Source organism: Pezoporus occidentalis, unplaced genomic scaffold (assembly GCF_034315485.1).
Source record: "Pezoporus occidentalis ecotype Australia unplaced genomic scaffold, CSIRO_AGI_Poc_V1 ctg5, whole genome shotgun sequence".
Classification (NCBI taxonomy): Eukaryota; Metazoa; Chordata; class Aves; order Psittaciformes; family Psittacidae; genus Pezoporus; species Pezoporus occidentalis.
The window spans coordinates 844,138-864,069 of NW_026915835.1; the positions used below are offsets into that span (position 1 = coordinate 844,138).

At 39.5% G+C, this 19,932-nt stretch overlaps 1 protein-coding gene across 2 annotated transcripts in view; it reads right to left on the reverse strand.

Moving 5' to 3' along the window:
• Window positions 1-19,932, reverse strand: part of DGKH (diacylglycerol kinase eta) — a 544,322-nt gene that overhangs the window by 404,122 nt on the left and 120,268 nt on the right. Inside the window, exons 8-18 of one of the 2 annotated variants that reach the window (XM_062636834.1) lie at window positions 19,011-19,136; window positions 17,739-17,841; window positions 16,369-16,531; window positions 13,554-13,662; window positions 13,111-13,250; window positions 11,468-11,552; window positions 11,172-11,257; window positions 9,609-9,708; window positions 8,102-8,378; window positions 7,522-7,650; window positions 11-145 (exon numbers count right to left, since the gene is read on the reverse strand). In XM_062636834.1, the coding sequence (XP_062492818.1) occupies window positions 11-145; window positions 7,522-7,650; window positions 8,102-8,378; window positions 9,609-9,708; window positions 11,172-11,257; window positions 11,468-11,552; window positions 13,111-13,250; window positions 13,554-13,662; window positions 16,369-16,531; window positions 17,739-17,841; window positions 19,011-19,136 (1,453 nt within the window). The remainder of the gene's footprint in view (window positions 1-10; window positions 146-7,521; window positions 7,651-8,101; window positions 8,379-9,608; window positions 9,709-11,171; window positions 11,258-11,467; window positions 11,553-13,110; window positions 13,251-13,553; window positions 13,663-16,368; window positions 16,532-17,738; window positions 17,842-19,010; window positions 19,137-19,932) is intronic. The other variant, XM_062636835.1, reaches the window with a different exon arrangement.

Genomic DNA, 19,932 nt, shown 5'->3' on the forward strand with positions numbered 1-19,932 from the left:
TTATAACTACCTGGGCAGATAATCCTAGTGTTAAGCACTGGGAGATTTTCCTTGCTTGCAGCCAAAGCTGGAGCAGAGAAAGAGCCTGTCTGAGAATGGATACCTCGGCTTGTACGTCGATCTGGAGATCTTGGTGCAGTTTTAACTGTGCAGAAGAAGTAAAAGGCCTATTATGACATTACCAAGTACATAGTTGTTACAGCCCTGAAAATATTTCAAAATCATTAATCTAATCTGTTACCATTCAGTGACAAATATCCTTCCCCTCACACCAGCTTTTCTTCTAAGTATAGGCAAAATTCAGAAAAGAATCAAGCACAAGCACAAACTTAAAGGAACAAGTGTGCATGGCATTCAGCATGACGAGTCTCCCAAGTTATGCTTCAAGCTACTAGCAAAACCAGCATTATATCCACCTTAAAATGCAATCGCATTTAATGTTGTTGTAAGCTTCTGATAAGCATGTTATTGAGGTAATACAGATTTAAACTTAAGTTCAATCTCCATTTACTTATATATACCTAAATTATACAGTACGTTATTAATTATAACAATTTTAATATAGGTAGCTATTCTAACCCACAGGCCATGGAAAGACATGATCAACAGCCACACTATTTGCTTCAAGCAGCTAAAATGGGCCCCTGCCTGCATCACATTTCTGAAAACATCAGACAAACTTCTGACATCTTTATCTACAGCCAAGCTGAAAACTGCAAGTGAAGGGGAAGAGTCATGTTAAGACATACTTGTCTTTTGCAGGTACAGAGATGATGGGGGACATCAGGTTCCTGTTATTTCTTTTTCTCACATAAAAACCCAAACAACCAAACAAAACCCAAACCTCAGCAATTCCCAACATAATTCAAATAACTTCTTTGTTAAAATTCTCCAGGAGATGCATCAATATAACCTTGTGACAGATAGCAAGGTTTGGCAGCTGATGTAACCGCTGGTGACAAAGGCTCGGGAAAAAGGAAGGGGAAAGAGATGTTCACAAAGAGTAACTGGTAGCTTGCTGAGGTCAGTTATCCCTGTGCCTGCCTTTGGAGGTGATGAAGGACGATAGGCTTTTCAGAGAGCTGACTTCAGGTGCTGTAAATCACCTCCCTGCGAGGACTTGTTTCATGCTGAGAGAATATGCTTGTGCCTGCTGTAGCCTGGGGAAGTTGATCTTTGTGAAATTCAGCCCCATCAGATGTAGCCAGAAATTGGTGCCCCAGGGAAGAAAGTATGGGGATTACCAAGTGTTTTGCTACAGCATTTCCATGTGCATGTAGAAAGCTTTTACACACCAGATGATCATAGACAGACACTTCTTGGCTATCTCTGCTCCATGTTATTTCACATGTTAAAACCGCTTCAGCTTAGGACAACTTCAACCTTGAGCATCTGAAGAAGCTCAGAACAAAGAATGAAATTATTTCAAAGTGATCTGATATATTCCTCTCAAAATCTGAAAACTAATTCGGCAAAAATAGAGCAATTAGGACTAGCACCAAGAGAACAGAAGGAAAACACCAGCAGGGCTGTGGTGGTAAGGATAAAGTATGACGTTTTTTTGTGGCAGAAGTGGGACAGATCACATCAATCATGAGAGTAACGTGGGTGTACTGTACGAAGACACTAATGGCAAGGAAATGCAGAGTGGGAAAATCTACAGGCAAAAGTAATAGCAAGAACCAGGGTTTAGAAATTGTGGTCAAATCAATTCAGGCCAGGATTCAGGCATTTATGTTTTTTTGAGGCGATGACAATCTAGCACAGAACAGTCAATGAAATGGCAAATCCTTCACGCTCCTGTATCGTAGGAGTAAAATTACACACCTTTCTGGATGACTTACTAAAGTCAAATGGAAATTATTAGACACAGGACAGGAATAAGAGGGTGAAATTTTTTTGGACCGTTTTATTTGAAAGTCTGACCAAGTGGACTAACAGCTCCTCCTGAATTAAACATAACAGCTGTAGCAGTTATCAAAAAATGCTATAGTACTGCACAATAACAACATAACACAAGGATTTGTACCGGTGCACAGTACTGTAATAATGTTAAAAAATGAAAACGAGTAAAAACTGCAAGTGATATCTAGCAAGAGTTATTAAATATTTAGGTGAAAATAATTAACACATGGAAAAATATTATCTGCATCAAATGACCAGGAAGATCCTCAGAGGATATAATATAATATTCAGAATAAAATTAACATTCATTTTTCATAATGCTACTGAAAAATTCACAGCATGGTTCACACAGTCTGTTCTCCCTGTATTTGGGAACAAGGCAGTTACATTAAATAGGAAAATCAACAGAACAGCTGCTCTTTATTTGACAGATGAGACTCGTGGGGATAACTGCAATAATGACAAACTTTTGCTGTTCATGCTCTGATAAAAACAAGAGCCCTAATGAGTAAAATTGTTGTTTCATTGCAGATAATTGAATTCATGTTTCATGCTTTGTCCCTAAACACCTATCTTCCACTGACAGCGTGAACATGTACTCTATTTCACACGTATCAGATATATGTATCCCTGATAAATGCAGAAATTTATCACCAAGAACCAATGTATATACATTTCTACATATGGATATACATATGTGTGTATTTTGTTTTATTATACATTTATGGCAATAGGATCAGGTCATCTGTAGGGCCAGAAACCTTTAGGAGCTAGTGTTCAAAATGGACAATCAACAAGTATTAATTCCTATAAGCAAGGGAAAAGGAGAGGGGCCAGCGAAGAGACAATCACTGGAGAAAGTTTGACATCCATTCATCGAAAACAGGAAATGTGAGATTCTGAATCAGCAGAAGCCCCAAGAGGCTAATGCTTTATTTCGAAGTTAGGAGCTATCAACAAAGGCACCAGCTTCAGAGCAGAGCCTCATGAGGACACCACCTTTTTAGGATGTTGGTGTGGGTTAGGATGTTGGTAACAGGAGGAGATAAAATTCCCAAACATTTTACCTCCATTTGCTACAGGAAGTTGCTCACCAAATATCTAGAGGATAGGTTTTGCTATTGACCAGCTACCATTGTTTCTCCATGACTTACAGATCATCTCGAGACCTCTCTGTCCACTTTGATAATAGCACAAAGACTGAAATTTCCACATATAGTAAGAAGCAGCTTTCCTAAAATTATGATGCAGTTGAGAATACTGAACCTGGCACATCAACTACCAGTCAACACAAAATGCGGTATTGACATTTGTGATGAATAAAGTCCAAACATGACCTCTGGCTGGATTGACTTGTTGCCAAGAAACCAAGAAATAGAGGAGGTAGGTGAAGGTCCCATGTATAAAATCATCCTTCCTTTTTCTACTGCAGCCCCTCACTGGCAGACTTCATAAGGGACATATGAAGGACAGATTTTATCCTGTCATTTGAATGTGGGAATCAGTACTATGCTATTTCAGGGTATGACTATTCTCTAAATGTCATTTTACACACAGTAACAAACACTGAATAGCCAAAAGGAAAGTTTAATGACAAAATGGGCTATGACTTTATGAAAATGCTACCTTCCAAGCAATTTTTTTTAAACACAGATCACTCAGTATTCTGATTGCTTTGTAGAATACAACAAATAATACAACGTGGATGCGCCATCCCTGGAGACATTAAGGCCAGGCTGGATGTGCTTCTGGGCAACCTGATCTAGTTGAAGATGTCCCAGCTTATCACAGGGGCGTTGGACTGGATGCCTTCTGGAGGTCCCTTCCAACCCAAACTATCCTATGATTCTATGATTCTAAAACCCAGCATGGGCTACCCACACACTCTTCCTTTTTTTTGGAGAGTAACCTGCAGAGACCCACAGTGAGGACAGGATGATGCTCCTGCAGAAAAGCAGGAGCAGTTACACAGCAGCAGGTGATAGTCCATTCAACCAAGGAAAGAGCAGCTAGGAGGCTTTACACCTTGAAAAGCAATAGTAGCTTGGTACAGTGGTTTGCTATATGCCTTGCTATACAGCATCCAATAGCCATGGGTAACTAGCTGGACTGATGACCTGTATTTGCGACAATAATGTAAGGAATTTTTCATAGGAAAGAACTCTAGGATATCAAAAACTTTGGTTCCAGTTTCTGTTCTGGATTAGACAAATACCAGGGGTGACCTTAGCACTGCCATTTCTCAGGAGACTTCCATGCTCCAGTTTCTGTTACATTCTTTCTTGCTTTAGACTGTTGCCCTTCATATAGAAGACTTAAGCATTCTTTCTCTCTGTTCTCAAGGAAAGTTCCTAGATGAGACATCAGGGTTTTGTTGTCAATGCAATGAATAAATATATCTGTTTCACATAATTTGAAACACCTCAACAGAAATGACTAACAAGAATTCCAATAATATGCCCCCAAAATGCCTATAACTGAGACATGTCACTGTTACCTAGGCTCTAGTCCCTGCTCACATCCATGTAGAAAGGTGGATTAAATGCAGACACTTCTCTCTCCAATAAATGCCTTCTCAGTTTTGTAAATACACTTGAAAAGACTGCTCATCTCATCTCCTGCTTTTTTTCCCTTAACTATTTTTTATCAAAATCTATCAAAATCTGTGACTAGTTTGCAGTGAAATAGCATGCTAGTATTTTTAATTATGGAGCTGACTGTGCTCCATAATGCAACATTCCAGGTCCCCAAGGTGCTTCCTTCCCTATAAAAAGAAAACTTTATGGGGGTATGATATAATAGGCATCACAGAAACATGGTGGCATGGCTCCTATGACTGGAGTGTTGGAATGGAAGGTTACAGGCTCTTTAGAAAAGACAGGCCTGGCAGGCGGGGAGGGGGAGTTGCCCTTTATGTTAGGGGTAGGCTGGAGAGTATGGAACTCTGTCTGGGGACAGGTGAGCAGTCAACAGAGAGTTTGTGGGTCAGGGTTAAAGGGAGAACAGCTATGGGAGACATTACTGTGGGGGTCTGTTACAGACCGCCTGATCAAGGAGAACCTGCGGATGAAGCACTCCATAGACAGATAGGAAAAGCCTCACGCTCACAGGCCCTTGCTCTCATGGGTGACTTCAACCACCCTGACATCTGTTGGAATGACAGTATGGCCCCGCACAAGCAATCCAGGAGGTTCCTCGATTGTGTGGAAGACAACTTCCTTCTGCAAGTAATAGAGGAGCCGACAGGGAGAGGTGCCGTGCTTGACCTCGTGCTCACCAACAGGGAAGGGCTTGTTGGAAATGTGACTCTCCAGGGCAGCCTTGAATGCAGCGATCATGAGATGCTCGAATTCGAGATCCTCAGGACAGTGAGAAGAGCGTGCAGCAAGCTCACTGCCCTGGACTTCAAAAGAGCAGACTTTGGCCTCTTCAGGAACATGCTTAGTAAGGTTCCATGGGATATAGCTCTAGAGGGCAGGGGGGCCCAAGACTCTTGGTTGATACTCAAGGATCACCTGCTACAAGCTCAGGAGTGTTGCATCCCAACTAGAAGGAAGTGCAGCAGGAGGGCCAGGAGACCTCCTTGGATGGATAAGGAGCTGCTGAGGAAAATTCAATTGAAAAAAGAGGCTTATAAAAAGTGGAAGCAAGGACAGGTGGCCTGGAAAGAATACAAGGATGTTGTCTGGGAAGCTGGGGACCAGGTTAGGAAAGCTAAGGCCCAGTTAGAATTAAACTTAGCTAGGGATGTGAAAGATAACAGGAAGGGATTCTACAGGTACATAGCAAATAAAAAACAGACTAGGGAGAATGTAGGCAACGTAGGAAGCTATTGGGAGAACTAGCTAACCTGGATTTGGAGAAGGCTGGGGTTCTGAATGACTTCTTTGCCTCAGTCTTCACTGGCAAAGGCTCTGACCACACCATCCAAGTCTTGGAAGGCAGACACAGGGACTGTGAGAATGAAGACCTCGAGCCCACTGTAGGAGAGGAACTGGTTCGAGACCATCTTAAAAATCTGAATGTGCACAAGTCCATGGGACCTGATGAAACCCATTCACGGGTCCTGAAGGAGCTGGTGAAAGAAGTTGCTAAGCCACTGACCAACATATTTGAGAAATCGTGGCAGTCAGGTGAAGTTCCTGACGACTGGAAAAAGGGAAATATAACCCCCATTTTCAAGAAGGGGAAAATGGATGACCTGGGGAATTACAGACCAGTCAGTCTCACCTCTGTGCCTGGCAAAATCTTGGAGCAGATTCTCCTGGAAGGCGTACTAAAGCGCATGAAAAACCACAAGGTGCTTGGTGACAGCCAGCATGGCTTCACTAAGGGGAAATCCTGCCTGACCAATTTGGTGGCCTTCTATGATGGGGCTACAGAACCGATGGACAGGGGTAGAGCAATTGATGTCATCTACCTGGACTTGTGCAAAGCATTCGACACTGTCCCACACAACATCCTTGTCTCTAAATTGGAGAGACATCAATTTGATGGATGGACCACTCAGTGGATAAAGAACTGGCTGGATGGCCGCACGCAAAAAGTTGTGGTCAATGGCTCCGTGTCCGGCTGGAGACCAGTAACGAGTGGTGTCCCTCAGGGATTGGTGCTGGGACCGGTCTTGTTCAACATCTTTGTCTCTGACATGGACAGTGGGATTGAATCCGCCCTCAGCAAGTTTACCGATGACACCAAGCTGTGTGGTTCGGTTGATATGCTGGAGGGAAGGAATGCCATCCAGAGGGACCTTGACACACTTGTGAGGTGGGCTGATGCCAACCTCATGAGGTTTAACCATGCCAAGTGCAAGGTCCTACACCTGGGTCGGAGCAATCCCAGGCACAGCTACAGGTTGGGCAGAGAAGAGATTCAGAGCAGCCCTGCGGAGAAGGACTTGGGGGTGCTGGTGGATAAGAAGATGCACATGAGCCGGCTTCAGCGTGCGCTTGCAGCCCAGAAAGCCAACCGTTATCCTGGGCTGCATCAAAACAAGCGTGACCAGCAGGTCAAAGGAGGTGATCCTGCCCCTCTACTCTGCTCTCCTGAGACCTCACCTGGAGTATTGCGTGCAGTTCTGGTGTCCTCAACATAAGAAGGACATGGAACTGTTGGAACAAGTCCAGAGGAGGGCCATGAGGATGATCAGGGACTGGAGCACCTCCCATATGAGGATAGGCTGAGAAAGTTGGGCCTGTTCAGCCTGGAGAAGAGAAGGCTGCGTGGAGACCTCATAGTAGCCTTCCAGTATCTGAAGGGGGCCTATAGGGATGCTGGGGAGGGACTCTTCATTACGGACTGCAGTGACAGGACAAGGGGTAACGGGTTAAAACAGGGGAAGTCTAGATTGGAGATAAGGAGGAAATTCTTTCCCGTTAGGGTGGTGAGGCACTGGAATGGGTTGCCAGGGAGGTTGTGAATGCTCCATCCCTGGAGGTGTTCAAGGCCAGGTTGAACGAGGCCTTGGGTGACATGTTTTAGTGTGGGGTATCCCTGCCCATGGGCAGGGGGGTTGGAACTAGATGATCTTAACGTCCTTTCCAACCCTAACTATTCTATGATTCTATGATAAAAACACTGCGTAATTTTAAATTATTTTAATCTGCATCTACTCACCTGATAGGGACTCAAGTTCCTTTGTATCTTCCTCCTTTTCCTCTTCTTTGGATTCATCCAATTCTTTGCTATATTCTACCAGTGACTGGTTCACTTGTTCTTCACTATGAGCATTCTGCTCATCCACAACTGCTTATTAAAAAAACAGACAGAAAGTTTCAAGATTTTAAAAGAAAAACTGCATACTCAGAAAATCAGCTTCTTTTTTCTGTAGCTTCAAGATTAAAAAGACTAAGAAAAGATTTGTATTACCAATTCAATGAAAAAGAGTTTAGCAATCCTTTGCCCATTGATAAGGATTTGCTGCCAGAAATTTTTATTTTGTGGAGGATTATAGTTACAAAAGAAGCACACTTTTATATGTGCACACATGTGCATACATATGTATTCATATATGCAGTCATCAACATCCAAACAAGCTGCATTTCTTTTCCTTGCAGCTTGAAATAAGCACATAATTTCAGCTATGGAACAATGTAGAAATCAAACTTTAATAATGAAAACTTATGCTATTTAAAAAAAAAATAAAATATAAACAACATTATTCTATCAGTAAGGATTAGATGTCATTGATGTGCACCTTTTTCTGCTTGTTCAATGATCTGCCTCACAGCCTTCTTCAAGCTGTTTGCTCGGAGCATTAACTGTTCCCTTGGTTTGAAGAGTTTCTGAGTGGAAGACTTTGAGACACACTCTGCTAATTGCTCTTTACTTTCAGACAAGGATTCTTCACTTGAAAATTCCTCTGCTTCTTCTTCCACAATGGGGGGAGTGATGCCTGGGAGAAGGGGAGCGGCCTGGGCTTCTGTATGAAGAGCCTGGAGCAACAGGTCTAGCTTCTCATTTAACTCAGAGCACTAAGACAAAGTGCAAAAGAACACACACAGAAAAAAAAAACAGTGAACATGTGAACATTTTCAGGAGATAAAGAAGAGATTATACTTTAAGCTGTAGGTGTTTTAAGTGTCTATGTAATTGTTTATGTAAAATCCAAATTTAGGTTCAACACATCGAAATATCAGATTATGACTGGTATGCTTGTTTATTTTCCAGACATACCCTGTGGCACCCAACCAGATTAGAGCAATTACAACCAAAAACCCCTACACTCAGATTAAAATAACACACCATGCTAAACTCAGCCTGACACATAACTAGGGTACAGATTAGATCTTACTCCTCTCCCAGGGGCCTGCAGCACAGAGAACTATCACAGATCTGCCTACACTATGCATTATAAGAAATTATGGGTGCCCAGTACCCCAATTTGGAGAGATAATCTGTGAGTACATGCCCAGCTGTTAGACTGAGACTTGTGAGGTTGTTTTTGCAACACAGCTGTACATTTAAGCAAGTAAGTTGACACAGAGCAAAGTGGCTCAAGCCAGAACCAAACACCAAACACCTCAAACACCCATCACTAAGCAGTTGCTCTTTCCAGGTACACAGGAGAAGAGGTGATTTTTCATGTTTAAGGGAAAGGAAACCAACACTGTCTGGCCTTGGAACAGTAAAAAAGAAAAGCTCAGTTTCTAAAATGTGCACTGAATAGAAATGTGAACCACAAATTGCCATTTAGCGAGTACATTTCCTGACTCTCAGATTGGTAGTGATTTTGTTTTCTTCTCATCCTTTTCAGCTCATGTAAATTTTGTGCCTCATACCAAATCCTTTTGTTGTTTTGAGGTTTTATTTCCAATGCTTTCACAACACAATCTCTACAATTTGCAGCTTAAACCATTATTTTTAACACTGTTGCCTCTCTTCCCTACATTCTCCCAGCATACTCTCTCTTAATTATCCCATTGTTTTATCCTAATGCAAAATATTTCCTTTTGTCTCTATGTACGTTGCCATGAACTTTATCCTTTATGAAGGAAAAAGTATAAACAGCATTTATAGAGATCTCAGAGTTTAAAGCTGGCTTAGAAATAACTGTTCTATGCAAGAAGAAAAGAGGATTTTCAAGTCATTGGTTGAAATGAAAGCCAAGCTGGGCATCCTGGAGCAATTTGAAAATTAAACAACTAAGAGCTATAAACATCAAAACCCCACAACTTTAAACCAGAATACAGTCACAGTCTTACTTTAATGGCCATGGCATCAGCTTCCTCTGCATTTTCCACTGGTTTTTCATAAGTCTTCCCTATTTTGGCAACAAAGTCCTTTACGGTTTCACATAATATTCTTCAGATAAAAAAAGGAGAGGAGAGAAATCAAATGAAATAAAATAGGTATGTTTTGAATATTACATTCTTTTGGCAACTTATTTATATGCACACTATATATATATTTATATATATGTACATTATTTTTGTTGGAAACTGGACTCTGTGATCATACTTGCTAAGCTGATGATACTTGTTCCCATGGCTTGCAAAATTCAAGTGATAAGCTTTAACACAAAAACTCTTCCTACCTTTTATTTAAGGCTTTGCATACATTGTATCTCAGTCTCTTATTTCTAAGAAATGAAAGCAACGTGACTAATTCTGTCCATTCCCTTGCTTGCACACCTTCCATACCAGAGGAATTCGCAAACTTGCATTCACTTTGATAACTTCAAACACAGTCTTGCAAACTCCCATTACAAAGTTAAAGCCTAGAAACCATGGAGAAAACCTACTGCCTTCAATGGAGCTCTTCTTACAAACATCCCACTGCACTGCTTGTGCTTTTGAGCCACAGCTGACACCAAGGCATATCTATGCAAACTACAGCGGCTGCAATGAGTTTTCATTGTGTAAATCAGAGAAAGACTTGGTTATTATTACCTACACTGCAGATAGACAGCAAACTTACCAACATGGCGTGGATAACTGCTTAGTGCTGTTCATTTTGTTGAAATTTCTTTGACAGAAATTAAATAAGATTAACCAGATACAGACCTAATTTAGAATTTGGAGTTATAATAGTATCCTGAAGTTTCATTTTCAACACGTACTACGTATACTTTAGAAACAAAATTTTATTAACTTGCTTTTAGGAAAAAAGAAGTGATGTAATGACATTCAGATGTATTTTTTAAGATTCTACCACTGTTCTTTAGCATATTGCAAAATATAAGATTATTTCTTTTTCTGCACAGTGAAGGTGTACACAGAATACTTCTGATCTCAGATGATATCCATAATGTGCAAAATAATTATTTTCATTTTTAAGTGCTTCAATTTGGAGAAAAGAACCCTTTTGTCTGAGATCACTAGTGATTAAATTGACATAGCTATGACAAAGCTATCTAGCCTGAAGTTCTACTTCACATTGAAGTTGTTTGTCCTCTTAAAGATATAGATAAAGCTATGCATAAAGCATAACACAAGAAATGTAATGTGAAGCGATCAAATATTTGCATTAGTAACAGTAAGTTTCATATATAAGCTGCATGCGATGTGGAGTGATTTAAAATCACTTTGCATTACGTTATTTTTTAAATGTTGATGTGTTTAGTATAAAACTATACATTACAATTGTGCCATATGAAAATTTTGCAGAAAAAGAACATCCACTCTAAAAGGTATAAATCAAGGTAGATTAAGGCAAGCCAGCTGTGCCAGACATAAGAAAATCAGGCTTAGACAGAAGGTTATTATAGTGATGATGTTACACAGGGGATTTATTCCACACATGGTACATAAAACAGATCAACTCACTTGGCAGATGATATAACAACGGAGTCCTGATCAGAATTGAGAATTTTTGCAAGATGAGCAGCAACTGAGTCCTCATAAGCTGATATCTGAAAACAGAGAAAAATGACTTCAATTTCCCCACATTTCCAGAGTTTAACACAAAAGAGTAAGCTTAAACATCTCCAAACCCAGCAGGATTTCCATTTCAGATCTATTACAAGGACATGCAGCTGGCAATGCAGATTTTATCTGCATACTGTATTTTATGTACCAGGTTTTTTAATATTCAAAACAAGAAGACAAAAGTAAAAGTCCACCTGGCACTCCTCTGACTCTTCTGCAGTCACTGGAAGTATAGAAGGCTTTGCTGGTAATTTCAGTTCATATGACATTATACTCCACCTGAAAGAAACAATGGCTTTTAAGTTTCCAGATTGTTAGTTTTATCTTTTCTCCAACATAACAAAAAGAAAAGTCATTGTCATACCACAGAATATCTGTTAAAAAAAAAAAAAAAAGGCATCTTAATTTTTAATTGTAAGCTACTTGTATATGGATACAATAATTGAGATTAATGGTAACAGTTGCTCACATTATTTGTTAGTGATTTGATGATGAGCCTTATTTGTGAGCAAATCAGTGGATATTTAATGCAAGCAACAAATTTTGTGATAAAACATTCATAATATAAAAGAATTTGTGGAAATTAACTACTGAAGTCAAAGGAAAATAGACGTGTTTCTAAAGAAAAAGCTATGAGGTTACATTAGTTTTTCATCTCAACTAGGGGAGGCAGACATGAGAACAAAGCAAATAGTGCACTATCTCCATTGACACATATATATATTTTCCCCTGGTAAAGGACAGTACTTTACAGCATAGATAGTATGAAACTGCTAATGGCAACATCCATCAAAGCCTGCTGAAAAGAACAAGTTATCACTGAAGATGGCCTTGGGAGCAAGTCTACTGAAATTTGAGCAAAAACCGAAAGTGAGCTTTTTTTTCAGTACACACAAAGGCAAACATGATTTAATTTATTAGTCTTTCAGAATGCCCAGGCCAACAATTATTTCTACGGTTCAGTAACAAGCAATTCTCTACATACTTTGCTGTAAAACCATCAAACAAACTGCAAAAAAGGACTTATTTCTCTATTTCATATTAAAAACCCTAAAATGAAATCGCCTTTAATGACATTCACGTGTTTGCAATTAGAGCAAGCGCAGAAATACTCAGAAAAGAAAGGAATAGGGTAAGAAATACTCTTCTCATAAACAGTGTTAAACATTCATTGGAACAACATGACCATCATCCTCTCTGACTTTTCGTAAATGGGGACTGATCTTTTGCTGAATGGATGGAAACCACACAAAAAGAATGGAAAGATCTCTTGGTTTTGACTAAAAACCCAGAAATATTAGTAGTAGATCAAGCCAAAGATGCCGGTAGCATCTTGCCCACAGCTGATGCCTCAGAAAATTATATGAAGGGTGGAAGCACACGGTCTGACTTCTCCCCATATCCAAGGAAAGATTGCTCAGTGGTTTCTCTCCTAAATAAAGATGTGACTTTTAATGGCACTTAATAACATGCATGGAGTCCATAAAACTGCCCCAAACGGTTTTGAATCAATACAATTTCTTAATGCTTACAACTTCTTGTAACAGGCAGTTCTGCAGCTTCATCAGTTATGTAATAAACCATCACCTTTTGTTCATCGTTGGACAACACGCTTCCTACTTTCACTCACCACTCCTCCCTCTGACTCTTCAGTTTAAAAATGACATTGAAGAGCTGTCCCCACTACTATTTCAGCTTCCCTAATGATTATGATCTGCACCCTAAAAACCAAAACCACTGAAGACTAAGTCTCTAAGACAGATTTAGGCCATCAGACACCCAAATAAATACAATTTGAATCCCATGGTAAATCAGGTATATGCACATTCAAGTTTACCTGTCTAACATTTTTGTGCTGGCTCGTTCTAGTTTTTCCAAAATCTGAGGAAGTTGTGTATCATCATCACAGGATCCTCCCCAACCAAGGACACGAGCAAGGTCATTTCCAGTACCAAGGGGTAGCACTCCTAACTGACACTGAAACACAACACAGGAGCAAATCTACTAGTGAAAACTAGAGAGAAAAAGTACAAACTCTCACAAATGCTTGTTGCTCCAAGCAACAAATGTTAGTTATATAGCTGATGTCCAAGGCTTGTAAATTCAATTGTACAATCCAAACACAACTTGCCCAGTTTACACCAGTGAATATTTTCGTTTAACAGTAACAACTGATTTTGGACCATATACAGACATGACAAAGAACCAAGTCAAGGAAAGGTAACCATACAAAATTAAGGCTGATCAGTATAGTCAAGGACAGTAATCATGCACACTTGCCTGTTTGTGCAAGCTGAGTTTATCAATCTCTGACAAGACCCAACCCACGCTTCCGTCGCCACCACACACAAGAATCCTGAAGTTGTCAAACTTCTGAAATAACCGCAAACTGCAAAGAAAATACAGCTTCTTAGAGCCAGTAACATCCATTACTGAGAGAGCAGTCATATTCATTAGCAACTGTTACATGAAAATGTGGTCCTTTCACTGCTCTGGGGTATGTGGTTACAACCATCTACTTAAACAAACCTATTTGCATCCTAACCATTGCTGTATATTCCACTTACACTGACATTTCTGATAAATAACATGCCAAGTTCTACTTAAAAAAATTCCCTTGATATTGTTTTCAGGATTTTATTAATGTTATATTCTTCATTTTATTAATGTTTTTTTAAAAAATCTAAGCTGTGAAATTGCAACTTCTCTATGCTTCTCACTTCAGCCAGAAGCACAAGGCACCAATGGGGAATTTTCAGAAAAGGTAAAGACACAAGGACAGGATGTGCTCCACAATACAGGTGGACTTTGCCAACACGTGACTAACTAAATGCAAGGACTGTTGGAAGCAATTGCTACACATAAGGTGATCACAACAACATAAACCAAATAAGACAAGTATTTAATATTAGATCCTTAAAGCCATATCCTGCTTTCACTTCCTCCTGTTCTCTCACTTGCAGCACCTCCAGGATGCAACACTTGGGCAGTACAGAAGAGGACAAGAGAGACAGAACAAGAGGAAAGGTGAGACACAGAGGAAAGGGGAATGAGATGTGAAGAAACAGCCAATAAGTAAAAACAATGATATAAACTTAAGGAAACACCAACAAAAGAATCATAAAGTAAAAACTCTTAAAATAATAAAACCACAGACGTTTATTCTTAACGCATGTTATTTTCCAGAATATGTATAATGTCTCAACTATTTCTGTAAAGCAACATATTAAGATCACAAATATTTGAAGCATTTATATTTCTTCTAAGAAAATAAGTGTCACTTCCATATGACAGGGAGATACCTATTCAGAACAAAAGATGCAGATGTTCAAGGAAAAAAATGTTGATACCAGAACAATTTCTCCTAACCTGAGAAAAGGGAGAAAACACTTAAATATACACTGGCTCAAACAATGCAACACTGCCTTTTAGATCATCTAGGAAAAAAGAATACATCAGCACAACCTGATAGAAAAACTGCTAAGGATCTCTCTTTGGAAGCTGTTTGGGAAAATACTTAAAAGCAACCAAGCTGACCTATAATCATAGGTTAAAAAAACAAAGCGAGCATCCTGAACCATGCTGCTGCTCTTAGGTACAACTATATAAAACAAGAGAACTTGGAAACAGACATATTTTTCAGACTGTCCTCTCTCATAAATTGTCTCTCCAATTTAGATGAACTTTTTACTGTCAATTTAATTACATGTACAAACTGTTAGCTAAAAGGGATTCAGATTAAATTCAGATTATCAGTTGTAACTCTAATTACAACTTAAAGAGTTAATATAGAATCATAGAATCATAGCACAGTTAGGGTTGGAAAGGACCCTAAGATCATCAAGTTCCAACCCCCCTGCCATGGGCAGGGACACCTCACACTAAACCGTGTCACCCAAGGCTTTGTCAAACCTGGCCTTGAACACTGCCAGGGGTGGAGCATTCACAACTTCCCTGGGCAACCCATTCCCATGCCTCACCACCCTAACAGGAAAGAATTTCCTCCTTACATCCCATCTAAACTTCCCCTGTTTAAGTTTTAACCCATTACCCCTTGTCCTGTACAGTCCCTAATGAAGAGTCCCTCCCCAGCATCCCTATAGGCCCCCTTCAGATACTGGAAGGCTGCTATGAGGTCTCCACGCAGCCTTCCCTTCTCCAGGCTGAACAGCCCCAACTTTCTCAGCCTGTCTTCATACAGGAGGTGCTCCAACCTGTCCATAACACAGTATTGAGTACAAAACTCCACAGCTGTGCTCCATTATATCTGTATTACTGTCGTGGTTTATTGCCCACTGTTAAACTGAATTTTTGCGCATGTTTCATCTACACTTTTAGCACGCAAGCACAATTCTGCATCTTTAAGAGTACAAAAGTTAGTGTTTCTATTTCCTGTAACTGATATTATTAGGCCATTCAGTCACAATGCTACATCTGAGTGGAATTAAGTGAGGTAGCAGAAAAATGTGCATGAATTTAATCTTTATGAATGTGCAAAGATGCTTGGGTTGTGGCCACCACTATGCAAATTTCACCCCTATCTCCCCAACAATCAACCCTTAGGTTTTGTGGAATGCCTGATGGTTTTAATTGTGTTCTTGCTCCAAATTCTGTGAGATGCTAATTTTCTTGACCATTTGCATATGTTGCCTAAACTATATTTTGACTGTAGTTTTCAGATGACAGAAGTTTTACTGTACCTGTCCATCACCCACTGAGGACTCCCCCACTGGCATTTGTGTTCAGAATTTAAAAGAAATACAGAGTACATTTAGACAACAGTTTTATTCCATATCTATTCATAACAAATTCACAGGAAATATCTGAATTACGCATATGATATGTAAAAAAAGCAGCTGGGCAACTGTAGGTAAAGGCCCTGATTCAGGAATTCAGATTCAGGAAAGCATCTCAACATTTGTAATGGTTTTGAGTCTTACCAGTTAATAGAAGTCAAAGCCAGCCAAAAAGTCACTAAACATTTGGGCTGATAGGTTTTGGTTTTTAATTTTAGCAATGCAGGGACAACACAACACTATACTTTGCACTAAATTCCCTTGCAGAAAGGATTGCTCCAGATTTCCAAGGTCATTACCCTAAGTGAGGTCCTCCATTCATTAAATCGAACACCTGAGCTGGATTTAACGACTGTTTGAATCGCCGAAGAAACTTTACTCCCTGATTGTCTCCACTCTTTGAGTTAACAAAAACTAAAAGAGGACTGGCACAGGATGGCGGGCATGTGGCTTTCCAGAAACCTGTGAACATAGTTAGAAAGAATGATATAAATAAAGCTTTCTAATATGAACAACATAAAAAGAAATCATGGGAAAGAGGAAGAAAGGGATGAAGGACAAAAGGAGTACATTTTATCATGCATAATGTAAACTCTAAACTGAATATCAGCCCTGCAAGGAAAATATAATTGTTAAAGATCTACAAAAAAGATTTTTTTCTTTCTGGTATTTTCAGTGCCTAAATTTAGTAAAATCCTGAAGACAATAGCTTTATTGATTTTCCACAGTGAAAAAGTTTATTAACCTTATAGAATACTTCCCGAATCTCACCTTCACAGATTATCACATAATTAAATATGTATTTCAGTCATAAGTGTTTGGTTTTGAATCTGATTTTTCTTTAACCTTAGGTTGATTTGGATCATCCACATCTGTATGAGCGTTCTAAGAGTACTCACAGATTTTAAGTTACTCTACTCAGTTGCTCCAGGTAAGACTTTGCATGAGAACTTTTTACTCCAGGCTGAAGTTACACTATTAATTATAATAGAATCATTGAACAACAGGCTTTCAGCTGTGATTCAAAGCTTAGCAAAGTCAATGCAGGTCTTAACTAATTACTGCAGGATTTCTATAATGTCCTTAAAAAGTTGTACTAATGGACACTGTTGCCCCTAACATAACCAGTCCATGGAAGCAGTGGTTTCTCAGCAACGCTTCAAAATCAGACATTGCAGACATAGGCTTTGACATTTGATTCAGGCAAAGTTAAAGTAGCAATATTGTTTTCAATTACTAAAAAAAATAACTAAAGCTATAAATAAAAAGAATGGCATTAAAGGATGCTAATTTAAATCCACATTACCATAATGTGCAATTCAAAATAAGGTTTGATTAATTTATTTAAATGCCAATAAAAATAATTTCACATATGGAACAATCTTCCTAAAATGAATAATAAATAGGAGCATGATGTTCTGGTCTAAGACACCACATAGCAAGTAAATGGAGTGAATACATACAGCATAAACAATCACTTTTGCTAACTTTATACAGTAAAATTCATTAAAATTTGATAAATTTTTTGGTCTACACTTGCCATCGACACAAACCATAAAATTAAAGCTGTTAAGATTTCATGATACTCCTTATGAAATCCACTCCCTGCTTTTAAGTGCAGTCTCTGCAAGTCCAGAGCTACCACTCAACGCACTGCAATACTACGTACCATCAGAGTCTATACTGTTTAGCGCTGTTGGTGGTATGATCGATACCTTACATTGACCAAGTGGACATTTACGAGGATACAGATCTTTACATGCAGTGTGAACCTACAAAAGAAACAAAAAATTACTTCCCTACAGTGGAATTACAGGGTGAAAGTATAGATTCTATAATAACTATGTAAAAAAATGGGCTAATATGTAACATTTAGGTGTAGAGGGAAGAGGAGAAAACTGGGAAAAAAGTCATGACAGTGTTCATCCACAAAGGCTTGTTACTTGTTCCACAAAATACAAGTTTGGAGTACATCACCGTCAGCTACTCTCATAGTAGACATGAATCGTTCCTTCAAGGGAGTCATTTACCTCCACCGATGAGCAAGGCAGGGCCAAGTTCCCAGCAGCAGTCTGCGCTGGGGGCAGCAGGCACACTGCACACATGCAAAGCAGTAGCTCTGTATGTGCCTGGTCCACCTGGCTCTTCTGGAAGACCTATCTTCAATAAAGCTAGCAAACCAACCAAGCCAGACCAACCCACCAAAGGTGGGTCCCATAAACTGTGCATTATAGAACTGTCTTCCACAGTTACCGGAAAGATAGGCTGCACTTCACCTAAATTTCAAATTGCCTCTGGAGATGCCAATCATTTCCAACTGCCTACATGCAAAGCCTCAGACAAATATATGCCAAGAACTTCAACAATAAAAAAGCTGCTAGCTGCTAATTTTTCACTTCTGTACCCTAGCATATGAAACCCATCTTTATAGACAACTTAAAAAGACTAAGAGAAAACTGTGGTGTGGGGAAACAGCAATAGCATGTTATAGAATTTCACTCAACAACCTACAGAATGTCCTGAGGAAGAGAACTTCAAGACTATGCAGTAATAAAAAATTACTACTTTAATGTCAATAAATATTAACTATATTACTAAAATACTATTACAGCAATATCTACAGTAAGAGACAAGAAAGTAGCATAAGATTAGCAGGCATACAGAACAGGCATCTGAACCTTCAGTTATCAGTTAGGAGAAGGCAGAGAAGACACACTGGATACCAACACCTATTAAAGCAAAGCTGCATCTGTGGTAGTATTAAAAAACAACTGAGAAAAGTAGGACAGTCACAAGAAATTGGGAACATTAGAAAGACCTGAGTTTGCACAAGCTGCCTGCTCCTAGTTAATCCAAAAGCAGGTTATGAAATGAGAAAATAAAAATAAAGCAATAAAGCGGGCAAAATCTTAAACACTTGGACTTGGTTCATTGCACCTACCATAGCTTTACACCAAAGGCACTTCCAATCTTGCAGGCGTAAAACACTGCCACAAGTCTTGTCGCAAACTGCGCATTTGGCACTGACAGGCAGATTACCCTCTAACCACTGGTGAGGCATAGCTATCTGTGAAGAAGTAGTCATACAAGTTAAATACTCAAAAGTTAGAGGCTTTTGTCCCTCAAAAGTAGGTGTATTTATTTCAAGTATTTCCCACAGCTCATCATTATCAAAGACGCAGGTATAGCTGACCAGGGTAAGTGACACTGATGCTCACAAGACAGCAGCTATAAATGTGGCCTATGCTGGCGTTTCACATGCTAGGCAGAAAATATGACAGCTGAAGAAGGGAGACACATCTCATTCAACTGTTCATGGTGCTATGCTAGAAACTAACCGCAAAATAAAGGGGCAGTTAAGTCCAGAGACTCCGTAATATAAATAAGGACTTATGTTGACTACATGACAAAAATCAATTAAAATAACTAGAATTCAGAATAGGCGGGACAACAGAACACCTCTCTGGCTTTACTCCTTCACCATGGATGGTAAGTCACAGCTCTACAAAGCCTAGTACACTCTTTGTCCTATTAATACCACAGGCAACTCAGTACCCTCATAGGTGTGCAACTTTATACTAACCTTCTAGGAAGAAGTTTCACACCAGTGGCACATACGTAGTTGTTTGTAAAAATAACGCATAAAAAAAATCTCTGAAAAGCTTTTTGGCATTTCTCCTGCTAATCTTAAAATCCCTGCTTTCACCAGTAAAAAAACTCCACATGACAGTGAATTCCAAAGAGGCCTCCAGGGAACAGCCATCAGTAAGGAGGACACAAAATAGATGGCCAAAACAGCATGGCAACAGTATAAAATACCACCTTTGCTTAAGAGCAGTAAGAACTTCTGGGAGCAATTCTCC